We start from the raw sequence: 15,813 nt of genomic DNA, 5'->3' as shown, positions 1-15,813 counted from the left end.
CTGATCACATATGAATTAAGATTGTTTTATAATCTATTTCTTGCATCAAATATTTACAGAAACTTTTTTAGTGTACTGTTTAGCTGTAAAATGAGAATGTTTTCTCTGGCTGGTGAGCGGTGCTGAGTTTTGGCTCAGCTGTTTTTAACATGGCAGTTTCAGCAAATATTACAAAAAGATAATTTTATAAAAGTTACAAACTACAGGGTAAACTACATCTATGATACAAAGCATAGCATTTTTGGTTAACATTCTTCATTGTGAGGCACAGGATATTCAAGCATGAATACCCCCCTAAAACAAAATCCAAAATGTTCTACACTTTCATTCGCTTATGAAAACTGTGAGATGCTATTAATAGCACAGACAAGGTAGTAGGTGGACCTGAGTTGAGATTAGTATGTTGCACCGTATTATCCTTGTTTATCCTCGTTTATTCTTTAAGCTGTTAAATTCTCTACAGCTGTGAATATATATTTGCACTGAGCTCATTTGTCATGTTTGAGAAATGTGTGTTTTTTGCCTCAGGCTTTGGTGACAACTAGGTTTGGACTATAATTTAACATGTATGTTCAGATGATTTCAACTGATTGAGATTTGCCATACTGTGGAAACCAGCCTTTTAATAGAATCTGGGTGCATTTGGCCATTGTAGGCAATGTTGCAAAACAAAGAGCAGCTCTTTTTTCATCAGTGTTATAATTTCTTGTGATGATATCTTGATTTGTTTTTGGTTTTTAATCTGGATGTGATGTCTATAAACAGTTCTTTATTATTTTTTAGGAAAAAAGCTCTATATATTAATATATATACACTAATATACAGGTTAAGATGGTATTGATTTTACTCCCGTTGATTAGCTGACTGAAATGAAATAGTATGTTTGCTGTGCGGCTGGCTCTGGGCCTGTGGTGGCTACGACCGGCCCTGCTGGTTAAGCAGCGAGAATGGGCTGTGTGTGCCAGATGTTTTGCTCTCAGCGGTCCTAATACACAGCAAGACTTTTAATCCCTGCTATACTGTTACTGCTTCACAGAGAACATAGTAAAGCCCCAGTGTGTGTGTGTGTGTGATTGGTTTAACTGTTTCCCAGAAAGTTCCCAGAATTGCATTATTTGTGCCGTGCAATGTCTTTCATCTAGCAACTCTGTCTCTTATGCACTTATTTAAAGTCTGTGTGATATTACTGACCTCCTGCGCCCTGCAGTGTTTGCACTCCATAGTTTAAAATAATCATCATTAACGTAAGCTCTCTCAATCCCCGATCTATGAGAGGAAATGAGAGGATTTCTCTTTGTGGAAGTAATAGGGCCCCGTGGCAACAGTTCTAATCGTGTTTATGTTGTATCAGAGGTGTCTACAATCATCCAAATGGATTTAACTCGCTTTTTATTTTAATCTGCATTTCGTTTTACATGGACTTTATGATTTAGATAACCTGTCTCTCTTTCTTGCTCTGTCTCCCTGTCCCCGCTGTGCAGGTGATTTTCAGCACTCAAACAAACCAGTGTGTTAGGACGTGCCACACTCATCGCCACTGGGTAGCCCATGCACATGCACGACACCATGGGTAGCTCCCCCGAGGTGCTCTCGTGGACCTCCTGCCCCAGTCTGCTGGTGGGCAAGCTGAAGGAGGAGCTCAAGCTCACTGTGGTTGGGGACGGCATGAAGAAATCAAACTCGCCCAACTCCCAACATCAGCCTCCTCAGGCACCTCCATCCACCTTACCTCCTCAGATTATCACAGACCTGGCCCCGCCGACACACCTGCCCGTTCCCCTGCAGACACTGCAGATGCCCGGCCAGGATGAGGACTCAATGCTCGGGGGTGTGAGTCCCCCAAACACAGCCTTGAGCGTGGACTCGACACGGAGCGAGGGTGGGCACTTTGACAACAGCGTGCTCCAGCTGCAGGAGCAGGACCACGAGGAAGCCGTTTCACCAGCCTCCTGTGAGCATGGTGGTTGTGGCAGCGGGATGGAGGAGCAGATGGGAGAAGGGGACTGTCCCATTGATCACAGTGGAGAGGGAAGGCAAAGCCATCCCCATCACCCTGATGACATCAAGCTGCACTTTCACAGAGCAGGGCCTGGGTCGGGTGGGTTCCTAGAAGGGCTGTTTGGCTGCCTTCGGCCTGTGTGGAACATCATAGGGAAGACGTACTCAACAGAATACAAGCTACAACAGCAAGGTCAGTTCTGGGTTTTATCTCTCTGCATGGTATCAGTTTAAGAAACTTAATTCATTGTGTTTAAATCAAATCTCCCTGTAAGGCTTCTGAAGAAAAAACAAGCTTCACATTCCCTCCCGTTTCTCCTCATGTAGTCTGAAACTATTATTGAATAGCTGCCCCCAGCTTCACCATATTGCTGTTGTGGGTGAAGCTGTGCAGCTGTCAGTTTCAATTGAGGTCATGGTTAAGGTAGACTCACATTGCTGCAGGGCTGCCCGCACAGGCCGGACACACAGGCTGCAGGATACGAGTTGAGGTCAGACAGAACTGGGCTGGGTCTTGTGGTTGGTCAGCTAATGTCCAAATGTAATGTGCTGCAGATTTCAGCAGCAAAGCTTCTCCTCTACGCTAGTTTCAAACCACATAACGAGGATGGAACAGCATATGACTCACTGTTTGAACATCCAAGACAGTTATAGCAGTTGTGCACAGGGCGTTATTTTTGCCCTGTATGGATAGAAAATATGAAATGGAGTGTGAACCACGTTGGGTGTGTTTTTCTTGTGCTGTAACTCTTGAGATGCTGGGTTTAGATGAGGAGAGTTGTCACAGACTTAAAGTACATGAGTATTTTGAAAGTGATTGTGTTTTTTCCTCAAGATTGATTGACATTTTCTATTTTATTTTCACTTCTTGTGATCACTGTGAGGTTGCCAGACAACAAGCGGAGACTCCAGGAACACAACCAGCACATAACCCCCCAAAAATGGCTTATTGTCATTTTTACACTTTGGTTTTGAAACAGATTAAACAAATAAGATATAAAATGTTAATTTGTGAGCTTTAGCTGTGCTAGTGGAAGGATTTTGTTACCGTTTGACGTAGCCAGGCCCACTGTGTTTCCCCTTGTTTTCAGAGTGGTATCAAGCTACGCATTAAACTCTGCAAAGTGAAAGTTTATTCCTCAAAATGTTTAACTGTTCCTTGAAAGAGTAACTATGACAGCACACAGAGCATAGATGGACAAACAACACTAAAGACCAAAAACAGACAATCACATACAGTTTAAAAAGCCCCAATGTATTGCTTTCATTTTGAATAAATGTAATATACTTGTTTCCAGACATGTGGGAGGTTCCATTTGAGGAGATTTCAGAGTTGCAGTGGCTGGGCAGCGGAGCACAGGGCGCTGTCTTCTTGGGCAAGTTCCGCTCCGAGGAGGTGGCCATCAAGAAGGTGCGCGAGCAGAAGGAGACGGACATTAAACACCTACGAAAACTCAAGCACCCAAATATCATCAGCTTCAAGTAAGTCAACAGCCACTTGAGCTGGTGGAGCTCTCATAGTGTCCAAATGTGCATACATGTATGAAGATTTGTCATGTTCTATAAATGTGTTTCCTGGGCTTTGTCTATCGTAGGGGTGTGTGCACCCAGGCACCTTGTTACTGCATCATCATGGAGTACTGTGCCCAGGGCCAGCTGTATGAGGTGCTGAGGGCGGGGAGGAAAGTGACCCCCAGGATGCTGGTGGACTGGGCCTCAGGCATCGCCAGTGGCATGAACTACCTACACCTGCACAAGATCATCCACAGAGATCTCAAGTCTCCCAAGTGAGTTTCCACTTTCCCTGGTATTAGTTTTATAGCAGCAAAATTAATACTTCCTCCTGATCTGCAAATTAGCACAGTATGTTTTCTCGGTTTGTCACTGTAATGCAGCAGCCCACGGGTGCTGCGGTCACGTTCTTAAAGCTGATCAGCCTTGTTTAACATTTCTTAGCCCACAGCAACAACAACAATTCATCCTTTCAGCGCTGAATAGTCTGACATTAACTCAAATGCCATTCTCAGAATTAATAAAAGCGAGCTGCCTTGACATGAGAATAAGACACAGTGTCCTGTCTCATCCTGCTCCTCCTGTCTCTTCCTCTGCACACTGTAGCCCTGTTTCTCTAATCAATATCATCATGCTGCGGCAGCGCCAAACACTGTATTAGTCAGCAGAATGATGGCAGGCTGAATGTGCTGGAAAGGTCAGTCTCATTCGGCTAATGGGGTGTTTCAGATGCAGAAATGTGCTTGTGTAATGGTCGAAGATTGAAATGCTACACACAGAAAGTCATACCCCTCTAAAGCCACTGGGAATTTGGCTTGAAAACGTTAAAATGCACATATGATGTCAAAGTTCAGTGTCTCGTTAATCAACAGAAAACAAACATTCATAACCATTAGAAAACCTGGTTTAAAAAAACTAATTTTGCTGTGTAGACCATTTCTCAAGACTGTGTAGGCAAAGCAGAACACGTTTTGATTGACATCCCCATGTGAGCCACATCACAGTAGCATTAATCAATCAATCAATCAATTTTATTTATAAAGCCCAATATCACAAATCACAATTTGCCTCACAGGGCTTTACAGCATATGACATCCCTCTGTCCTTTGGACCCTCACAGCGGATAAGGAAAAACTCCCCAAAAAAAACCCTTTAACAGGGAAAAAAAAGGGTAGAAACCTCAGGAAGAGCAACTGAGGAGGGATCCCTCTTCCAGGACGGACAGACGAGCAATAGGTAGAAATGTTGGCTACACACACCAGGGCTAAATGTTACCAGCATCCAAAAGTTAGATAGCCTTAAATATAGTCTAATAATATGCTAATAAGTCAGTTACAGTTAACATATAGCTTAACTTTATCTATGTTCAGCAAGTAACACATCAATGTCAATGGTAGGACATTAGGGACATGTGATGTTTGAAGAGGGAGAGACTGGAATAGAGATGCAGCCATTTTGCAAAAACAAGAGTGAAAAACAACAGTTCTATGAATCCTGGATGACCGCCAGAGCATTAAGTCACTCAGAATCAATTCAATCAAAGATTCTGCAGGAACAGATCCTCTGACGACACCGGAAGATATAGCCTGTCCAGGGTCATCAGGGGGTCACAGGTGACTTTGTTGGTATAGCTACTCGACCTGCGCGTGCACGAGACGGAGACATTCAGTACTTATGCACCGCCTCTGGCGGTCAGGAAGGATGAAATAGTACCATCTGGCTTTCTGGGTGGAATTATTGAACTGGTCTTGGGTGAAATATGTTCTGCATATGTGGGAGTTTTTGTGGACAATTACACCAAGGCTCACCAAAAACGCAGCCAGCTGTTTCTGCAAGTCCACCGCAGTTGAAAAATAAAAGAATGACACGTTGTCATTCAATGGTCCAATCCAAATTTGGATTGAAACTAACTTCTCATACTATTTAGATGTTCACTATTATGTACATAAGACCCTAAATTACATAGTTAGAAGGCTTCTGTGGGTTTTAGTTTCCGGTGACTTTAAACCCAGTGGAAATGTCAGAGGAAAAACTTGGCGTCGGTCTGAATGGTATAACCCAGGTCATCTGACCTGGATTAATGTCAGTCTGACACTGCTTGGCTTCAAAATGAAAGGGTGAACATGTTCTCTAATACCTCTTGAATTACTGTACAGTTGATACAGATAGGACTACTGTAAACTTGTAGGAGAGACAGTCTGCTTTGGTCCTTTTAATCAGACACTCTGACCTCGCTAACACGTCTGTGTGTTTTCTGTTTGTGTGTGTTTGCAGTGTTTTGGTCACCCACAACGACACTGTGAAAATCTCCGACTTTGGAACGTCCAAAGAGCTCAGTGACAAAAGTACAAAGATGTCATTTGCGGGTACGGTGGCCTGGATGGCCCCAGAAGTGATAAGAAATGAGCCTGTGTCTGAAAAAGTAGATATCTGGTGAGTACAACAGTGAAATATTAAAAACACTGGGGCAGTGTTCAACTGTTACAGTATATATCTTAAATAAGTCATGTGTTTATGTTGTTGTAGTGAGACCTGACTCTCTTTGCCTGTGTGTTCCAGGTCATTTGGAGTTGTGTTGTGGGAACTTCTGACCGGAGAGATTCCCTACAAAGACGTGGACTCCTCGGCCATCATTTGGGGTGTTGGCAGCAACAGTCTTCACCTTCCTGTCCCCTCCACCTGCCCAGACGGCTTCAAAATCCTCATGAAACAAACATGGTGAGTGTGGATTGTACATTTTGTTTAACAGCATCTTTGTACATTACATGTTAGAGTAATGCTCTTGCTAGTTACTGTTCTCACTGATTCTCCTTTTCCTGTTATTTGCTGATTCCAGGCAAGGCAAGCCCAGGAATAGGCCTTCGTTTCGTCAGATCCTCCTACACCTCGACATTGCCTCTGCTGATGTCCTAGGAGCTCCTCAGGAGACCTACTTCAAGTCTCAGGTCGGCATTATAACGGCAAAACACAATAACCTTCATTTTGTTTAAGTCAAAGGACTCTATACACTTATTTTCTTAAGATAAGTTGCACCAACAACAAGTGTAGTACAGAATTGTTAGACAGTATTTACTTGTTCTAGATAATGTTGTTCTCTTTTGTGTCTGAGAGTGAATGGTCAGCTCTTTGACTGTGTCTGTTCACATTACAGGCAGAATGGAGGGAGGAAGTGAAGAAACATTTTGAGAAGATCAAAAGTGAAGGCACCTGTATCCACAGGCTGGACGAGGAGCTGATCCGACGCAGACGGGATGAACTCAGGTGTGTAAGAAAGGAGAGCCAGGAGAAGACATGACACTTACAGGCACTCTAATTTCTTAAAGCAGAATGTTGAAAGTGAATATTTGTTTGCATTTCCCAAACTCTCTCAGGCATGCACTGGACATCCGGGAGCACTATGAGAGGAAGCTGGAGAGAGCCAACAACCTATACATGGAGCTCAGTGCCATCATGCTGCAGCTGGAGGTCCGAGAGAAGGAACTAATGAAGTATGTAAATAATTATCACAGTAGTTCTCAGCTAGCCTGCTCCTTTCCTCATTATCAGACCTTACTTGGGTGTACACAACTATTTCCTCTTTATAAAAAGCATTTCCAGTAATGAAATCCCATATTTGAAATTCTTACAATGACCTGGCAAGACAACTGACCGTATATTCAACTAGTGAGAAAGAAAGTCATTGTTTGGGGTTGGTTTGTAGTCACTAGAACAATAGGGCGTTTCTGAGTCACATCTGAAACAATTCTCACTTTTTTTCCCACATTTCCTCCTGAACTTCTTAGGCATTGACTTGTTTTTGCTCGAGAATGACTCAAAAAAGAGACTCTTTCCACCCTTGATGTGCTGCCAGTTCTTTGACCTATTTATTCACCCGTCAGGATTTCCCTCCTCTTTTGAATAATTCCAGTGAATGTTGCCTCGTGTGTTTACTAAGAAATTAAAATAGAAAGCCAAATTGTTAAATAGGTCAAGTTAAAAGTACACAATCAGCCTCGGTTTCAGATACATTAATATAGATTTGTACCCCTTGATTTCTTTTAGAGTTTGGAGTAATGATCGACAACTCTGCAGAACTGAATATGAATGCTGTTCACCATCTGATAACTCCAAATGTCTTCTTCCATCCCTGTAGGAGAGAGCAGGCAGTGGAGAAGAAATATCCCGGTACCTATAAGCGCCACCTGGTCAGACCCATCGTCAGGTCCAATGCTGTAGAGAAGCTCATCAAGAAGAAAGGAAGCATGTCCCACAAACCTGGGATGCCCACCGCTAAAAGGTCTGAATCGAAGCAAATAGAAAAGCCAATTGTAAAAGCAAAGACTGTTTCAGCTGCTACACATCCATTAGAATTTTCAGGATATGGGATTAGCTTGGAAATGTAGCCATTAAATAAATGGAAACATCAGTAACGCTTTAATTTAAGTGCAAGTATAAGATTTCATTTGCTAAGTGTATTGTTTTTATATTATTTAATTGACGGGGCGCCAAGTAGCTCACCTTGTAGAGCAGGCACCCCATGTACAAAGGGTACGTCCTTGCTGCAACAGCCGTAGGTTCAGTTCTGACCTGGTGCATGTCATCCTCTCTCTCTCCCCCTGTCACGCTAACAATTTTGGATGCAGCTTGTATGTTCCTGTCATTGGGTAGACTTAATTCATTTTGCAACATTATGTAAATGTTGCCGATTGCATGTCTTTCAGGCCAGACTTGCTCCGTTCTGATGGCATCCCCAGCCTCGACCCTCTCCCCTCGCCCTCGCCTCTATCTGCCAGCCCGAAGATCTCCACGCCTCCTGGCAAAGCCCGCTACCGAAGCAAGCCTCGTCACCGCCGAGCCAACAGCAAAGGAAGCCACAGCGAGTTCCCCGGGGTGCTGAAGCCTCTTGCTGGAGCACCAGAGGACGCCCAGTCGCTCCAGGAGCAGCCGTTCCTCCATCACCACCACCACCACCCGCCCCCCGAGGGGCCCTTCCTCCCCTTGAAGGGCCGCGAGGAGGCCGTTGTCAACTGTGCCAACAACCTGCGCTACTTTGGCCCCGCTGCTGCCCTCCGTAGCCCTCAGACAGACCACCTGCAGCGGCGTGTTTCTGGCTCTAGCCCTGACCTTATATCAACTGCTGTGGATGCGGACACACGACAGCGGACTTCATCCACCAGCTCCAATCCTGTTCCAGGTGCTGGTTCTTTGTGTCCCTGTTGCCAGGCTCACCCGTTCCCTGGCTGCCTACACTGTCAGGAGACCCCTCCTGCATCAAACCACCCAGAGTTGCCCCACTATTCCCTGCTCAACACCCAGGAAAGCACCCCATCCTCTTTAGGGGCTCCCAGCAAAGATCCCACCTCAGACGGGGAAGTCACAAAGAAGGCTGAGCCACAGGAACAAGAAGCGTCCCAGCGCACTCACAACCTGCTCACTGCTCTGCCCCGCACTCTCAGACCTCTCAGGAAGGTGAGCAAAGCTGGTAGCCTTGCATCGGTGAGTCTGTAGTGTATTTGTGGTAAGAAAACTGAAAGCTGATGGATTAACGGCTGTAATTGCATTTCTTACAGGGTGGCGATGAGTCATCTGAAGAGGAGGAGGGGGAGGTTGATAGTGAAGTGGAGTTTCCAAGGAGACAGAGGTAAAATACAGTTGGTCATTGAGTTTGCCACCTTGATCATCACTGCGTCTGTTACATCATGCGGTGCAGCAAAAGAAAATTACAGACATTCACCACATCATAACCAAAATAATCATAACTGACGTCTCAAATACACTGAAATAGGTATGAACCAGTCTGAAAGGTAACTACTGGACGAAAACAGCATTGATGTTTTTTTTCTTCCTCTGCTTCCTTACAGACCTCATCGCTGTATGAGCAGCTTCCAGTCCTACTCCACCTTCAGCTCAGAGAACCTGTCAGTGTCTGACGGAGAGGAGGGAAACACCAGCGACCACTCCCACAGCGGGCCCCTGGAGAGGCTGAGCGCCAGTCAGGAGGAACACCTGGACGAGCTACTGTCGCACACACCCGACATCCCCATTGACATCTCCACCCAGTCAGACGGCCTCTCTGACAAGGAGTGCGCCGTCCGTAGGGTGAAGACCCAGATCTCACTGGGGAAACTGTGCTCCGACGAACACAGCTACGAGGTCAGTACTGTGGATGTGTGTGGTCGCTACGGAAGCCCTTAGAGGTCGGAGCTAAATTGTTTTCTCTCCTGTGTTAATGACTTAAAGATAGGTGAAAAAAGAAAAGAAAGAAAAAAAGAATTCATGTTGTCTTCCAGGTGAGTTTGAATTCTTTATGCACTCTAAACACAAGGAACATATGTTTGTGTTAGCAGGTTATGTAGACTACATTCTTGCCAACGCTCCAGATTTTCCCTCAAGACTCATTGCCCTCTTGCGGTTTCTTCTGGAGGTCACAGTTCCTACGTATTTCCCTGGAGTTATGACAAATTGTCACACCTTTTTTTTCTCTTTGTTATCACAAAGTGTTTTTCTGGCACTGTACAGCATGTATATATAAGCCCTAGGACTCTAAAAGTGTACTGTTTTCTCCCAGTTGGTGCTTCCACACTCCTTCCCCAACCCAAGAAATACCTATAGGGCCTGCATGAGTCTTGTGCAGTTGCCGGTGGACACCTCATCTCTGTGCTAATGGTGTAACGAATGCGTACGTTCGGCGGGACGCTCTAGTGGGGGTTTGAGGTATGCCTTTGGGTTGGGGATTGAACCTTGCTTGCCCTCGCCCGCCATGGCTTGGTACCCAGCTGTCTTTCAGAGACCATGAGCATGTCATTCAGCCTTGATTAGGCATCCAGGACCCAGGGGTGTTCGGGTCAGGGAGAGCAGCCGGCTGTGGGTCCCTGGTTCGAGCCTGGCCTCACTCTTTCCCCCTGGTACTCTGCTGGGGCACCAGGGATATGAACAAAAAACTAAACCATATTAAAGTGTCTCACATAAAAGTGTTAGAAAAAGTTAGAATGCAGAAAACAAAGTCTCTGAAACTTAAAATTTTGACCCCCAGACCTCCCACTTTGGTTTCAAAGCCCCAAATCCTCTCTATTTTGAGGTTTTAAATTGTTAAGTTTGGTCACATAACATCACTGTCAAACACAAATATGTACCTTGTGTATAGAGTTGTGATTATCCTCAACAGCTCAATTATCCTACCAAAAGAAAAAATACCTGCGAAAACCTTTTTTCACCTGTTCTTAAGTCATAATCACATGAGAGAAAACAATTTAGATTAGACAGGATCACCACTTTTTCCTTACTTGCCTGTCAGGGCTTCTGTAGATCCCATCATGTTAGCTATGGAATTGTAGCCATGCTAGTGACAATTAAATAATAAAATCGATATTGTAAAGCAGCTGCCTGACACTGAATCGGTCTTTTCTTTCTCATTTTTCTCCCAGAATCCACTGCAGTTTGGGGACTCAGACTGTGATTCATCAGAAGCAGAGTGCTCCGATGCCACCATTAGAAACAACAAAGTCGGGGCTCCCTCCTCGTGGTGAAACCCGCCCCAGGGCTCGGTTCTGTTTTTGCCTGGAGGCCATTGTGTCCCACTCTGCCCTGCAGAAAATACAGCAATAAGAGGACGACATTGTAAACATAGCTCCTTATAGCAAAGCCCCATGCAATCTCTCCCAGAACCTCCCCCCCAGAACAAACCTTCCCTTCATGAAACCCCCCCATTCCCCCCCTCATCTCTAGCACAGCATCCAGGCAACCCATGGCAGGGATTCCCTTTTCAATGATACTGTACAGTAGATAGTGTAACATTCATAATTTATTTTTGTCTGAGTTTTGAAGGAAAATTCAGGACATCTGTAAATTCTCTGATCTGAACAGAGAAGAAAAACTGACATTTTGAAACTGAGCATGGGCTAAGTGTGTGTGATGATTATGACGATGAGAAGGAGGATGTGTTGAAGCGCTGATGCATCAGTGTGGAGTTACATCGCTGCGATTGTCGGTTTCAGGTGACTGACGCAGACAAAGGAGCGTCACTACAAGCCTATCGTCGCCCTCAGCATATTACTGTTTTAGACGGAAATCCCCAACCAACAAGGACCCCCTCTTACTGACGTAAGATCAACCTGCTTTCTCATAGTTTACAGTGCAGAGCCCCAGTCCCCTGCCTCTCCCACTCCCATCCTGTCCCCACCACGGAGAGTGGGGAACAGGGAGCTCATGAAAAACAGCGTGAACACCAGCATGAACAACCTGCCTCGCAACCGGACTCCCTCCCTCCTTAGAAACCACCACGTGTCTAAGTCAGTCATCGGGAACCCAGCTAAACTGTCCAAGCATGCCGGTGCAGCGTCGCAAAAAAAAATGCAAACGCTGCCAGAAGACTGCATGAAGCGGACAAGCTAGCAGAGCAACAGAGATGAAGAGTCGTCCGAGAGCTGAGGAGAAGACAAAACAAACAAAAATAACAGACTCTTCCTCTGTAACCCAGCTCATCCTTCTCCGAGACACGCCAACGTCATTGTCATCATCAATCAGATGTCATGACCAGAGTCGTTTAGGGAGTTGTCAGTGAGTGTGTGTGTGTGTGTGTATGAACACAGAGCCCTTTCCTCTCCATTAGACATTACAGTTTCAAGTCTCATCTCAGGATTGTTCGCGGACTGTGACAAACTGGACCGGACCAATTGTTGTATGTAGGAATCTTCTTCGAGTGGCACATAATACGGACCATACAGGAATATTTAAAGAAAAGGTCTTACAGATAGCCTTGATGTTCAACCCTTTATTGCTGTAACAGACATTAATGTTATGTAGAGCGTTTTTAGTTGCAATCCAGGTGCAGTATCCCGTTTCTTGAATCCACTAGGTGCAGCATCTCCCATCTACCATTTTCTAGCAGGGTAATTTCTACTGTCTGACACGCAACATCCAAAAATAACAATTGTTTTCTGTGCTGTAGTGAAAAAAACAGCAATAATGTAGGTTGGCGCTCAGGTGAGAAAGAAGTTGCTTGCTCAGGATCCGGGGCGTCTAGCTGGCTAGACACGATACAGTGACTGGTGGCTAGAGGAGAGCAGCAAGTGTCGAACTGGTTATTGATATAGATGATATATTTTTTAAATGGTCCCATTTTTATGAACTGGCCTTTCCGGGGGTTTGATGCTCAGGTTTTATGTTGCCAATTGAGAGCAGGAGCAATATATCAACAGCCACTAGATGGCGACAGTTACAATGACTTACTTTTCCTTGTGTTATGTAAAAGTCCTGACTCCATTCCTTTTCTTTTTTTTTACCCAGAGTAATTTATCTGATGTTTCCCATCACCATCTAAACCATAGAATCACAGCAATATTACAATTTTTGACTTGTTGTCTTTGAAAAGGGATACTGCACCTGTGAGAGCTTTACTTTTTACCCCTATTAGAGTGTTTGTCATCCACCTTAATGATTCTGCGGTTAAAAAAAAAAAAAAAAAAAAAAAGCCAGCCAGGGTTGAATTTAACGATAATGATGTCAACATGTCAGCTCAAATGTACACAGGCGGCTGAGATTCTAAGTTAGGAATATAAGCCAGAGACGAGGCCACAGAGCAATCAAGCTGCTCTTGGTTTTCAGCAACCTCATCTCAGTGTTAGTTACTCCTGTATATAAACATCTGTAAATGTAATCTGTTATTGTCCTCTCTCTCTGATGTACCGCACAGCGCTGACAGAGCCCTCTGTCACTGATGACCAGCCCCAACTGGTTGAAAATGAGCAGGAAATTCTTTCATCTGTATTACATCAGTATTGAACACTGCAGGAGGGTGTGAGTCACGAGAACCGAGTAGCACAAGGTGAATCTAAAACTGTACTGACGGATCAATTACCTTTTGCTTGAAAGCTTTGGAAAGGCTTACACCTGGTACCTAAAGCAGCTGCTGCCTTTCCTCGAGCCTCCTTCTTCACTCTGTTTACGTACGTGTGAAATAACCTAGTGTATTGTAATGACTGGGTGATCCGATCAAGCTGTTAATAACATTGTCTTTCTGGCATATATCCTGTGAAGTATGATTGTTGTAAAGTTTTAATTTAATTTTTGATTGTTTTTTTTTTTTCTTTGTAGCTGGCCTACATGATTATTAAGTTAATTTATTATGAATGACTGGTAAGGTGTTCTTTTTAATTTCAGGCAGCTTTAGAAAGTCATGACCTATGATTTCTCCTAAAGTATTATTTAAAGGAAGCACAATGAATTGGTGTGGGAAGAGGACAGTATTTGTGTGGCAGAACAAAAGCATTGTCATATCACGGGCATCATTTTTGTCTTTGTGACCCTGCAGGGGACCATCCATCATTTAGATCATTAAGTATTGATTTAGCAGACTTCACATCGGTAATTAGCCACATCAGGAGTTCCTAAAGCTTTTTTCTTATCTCGACATAAGCTATAAGGAATCACTTCTAGTGCAACCAAAAGCCAGTCAGTGCACTGTCACAGCAGGGTAAATGAGACGTTAAGCGTGAAGGCATGTGTGATGCCGATTTCTGTACTTCTGCAGAGATCCCTTCCTCTCATTTTTAATCAAAATACCAGTTACTTACATCTGAATTTCTGTGAAATTGTCTCTAACGGTAGACATCATGTTGCCTCATCCCATGTATCAAACATCTGTTTCTTTGTTACTCTCATTTCCAACTCCCTTTCCTGTTGAATGGCATTACGATCAACCAATCCTGTCAGTTTCCTGTATTATCCAGTGTACAGTGCAATGGGTATCTGGGAGAATAAAATCAGAGCAAACAACTGCATGGAATAAATGCTGATGTACTGTACCCAACACACTGTGGTCCGTCTCTTTTGTGACACAACAGATGCTTGTTGATTTTCAGCTCATTAGATGTACTCATATTTCATATTAATTGATAGTAATTCATAGATTTATTAAGTTTTAGAGTTTAATACATTCAGTGTCATACATGCGTTTGATCATGTCATCAAGCTAGTAGGCTGTCTCTGCTAAGTAGCTGACAGTTAGTCACACAGTAGGAAACTGCACTTCAAAATAAAAGCTCTGCTGAAAATCCTCTGTACTTCAAAATATGGTATGTTTTTTTAAGGATGTTTACACATTTGGGGGTCACGTGCAGTCCGTTCAGAATGGACCCGCAACCCACTTTTGGACCGGACCCACCAGTTGGGAACCACTGGTCTAAAGGTCTTAAAACAGCAATGTAATATGAGACAGGACCATGGCAAGGATTTTTAAAGTACCTCATGCCTCTAAGAAATGTATTATTTTTTTTCTCTCCACATAAAGTTTGTATCAAAGTCTTCTCCAAAGTGCCAAGAATTTGGTGGAGAAAATTCCCTTCATTTCAACACCAATGACATGTAACATCCTGATTCTGAAGAATACCAGAAGCAGACTTAAAAAAAACAACATGTTCAACTTGTATGTGTTAACTTCTCCTCAGATTGATAAAATATAAATTCCCAGAAACAATACTGAGGACATGACCAGTAGCTAAAGTTTTAAAAATGTAACTTGGAGACAACGTTTTTTTTTTGTTCATCAGTTTGAGTGTGCATTAGGATAAGTGGTACAGAATTTAAAATGTAAGAACTTACTGAACTGGATAGTATAAAAAAATTAAAGCCTCAATTAAGGGCCCTCTGATTATTTTGCCCCTCCAGTATCCATGTGAGTGAGAACTGTGGCAAAATACAATACTTTTTCTGTGCAACTCTATTTACGTAGTTTTAATGTGTTAATATATATATGTATGTATATCTTAACTCTACATTTAATTTACCTGCATGCTGGCACAGAAATATTCTTTGGGACTTTCTTGTTTTACTGGCCTAACAACAGGGGTGGATATAATAAACAGGCTTACTAGGCATAGGCCCAGGGGCCCAAAAGAAACAGGTTCCCCAGCTCCCGGCCTTCACCTGCAAAATGTCACTAAAATGAACAACCAGGGAGAAACTCAAAATGCTCACAAAAAATATGAAACAAATTCAAAGAGACTCAAAAAGACCTCAAAGAGACACAAAATGACTGCAAAGACATACAAAACAGTGACAAGGAGACATAAGAAACATCTATGAAAAGAGGAAAAACAACCACAAAGAAACACAAAACAAGATTAAAAAAAGACTACAAAGAGACTTCAAAAGACCACAATGACACAAAATGACTGCTAAGAGATGCAAAAAAGCTGCAAATAAACATAAAAGTGACTCACACAACTATGAATAGGGGAAAAACAACCACAAAGAAACATAAAGCAAGATTAAAAGAGATATTCAGTGACTGCAAAGAGACACAAAATGACCACAAAGATGCGAAGC

General features: G+C 43.5%; 1 protein-coding gene across 4 annotated transcripts in view; it reads left to right on the top strand.

The window, feature by feature from the left end:
• Positions 1-14,509, top strand: part of si:ch211-45c16.2 (mitogen-activated protein kinase kinase kinase 13) — a 40,063-nt gene extending 25,554 nt beyond the window's left edge. For all 4 annotated transcript variants that reach the window (XM_050048982.1, XM_050048984.1, XM_050048985.1 and 1 more), the window contains 13 exons: positions 1,482-2,191; positions 3,297-3,480; positions 3,594-3,785; positions 5,785-5,943; positions 6,070-6,228; positions 6,347-6,455; positions 6,662-6,771; positions 6,882-6,998; positions 7,643-7,786; positions 8,211-8,958; positions 9,060-9,130; positions 9,351-9,642; positions 10,914-14,509. In XM_050048982.1, coding sequence (XP_049904939.1) covers positions 1,549-2,191; positions 3,297-3,480; positions 3,594-3,785; positions 5,785-5,943; positions 6,070-6,228; positions 6,347-6,455; positions 6,662-6,771; positions 6,882-6,998; positions 7,643-7,786; positions 8,211-8,958; positions 9,060-9,130; positions 9,351-9,642; positions 10,914-11,015 — 3,030 coding nt within the window. In that variant the 5' untranslated portion in view covers positions 1,482-1,548 and the 3' untranslated portion in view covers positions 11,016-14,509. The remainder of the gene's footprint in view (positions 1-1,481; positions 2,192-3,296; positions 3,481-3,593; positions 3,786-5,784; positions 5,944-6,069; positions 6,229-6,346; positions 6,456-6,661; positions 6,772-6,881; positions 6,999-7,642; positions 7,787-8,210; positions 8,959-9,059; positions 9,131-9,350; positions 9,643-10,913) is intronic.
• Positions 14,510-15,813: the final 1,304 nt, after the last annotated feature.

The sequence above is a fragment of the Epinephelus moara genome, chromosome 7 (genome assembly GCF_006386435.1).
Source record: "Epinephelus moara isolate mb chromosome 7, YSFRI_EMoa_1.0, whole genome shotgun sequence".
NCBI classification, from domain to species: Eukaryota; Metazoa; Chordata; class Actinopteri; order Perciformes; family Serranidae; genus Epinephelus; species Epinephelus moara.
Note: the sequence above shows the minus strand (reverse complement) of the source record. Positions and strands in the feature narration are given on the sequence as shown.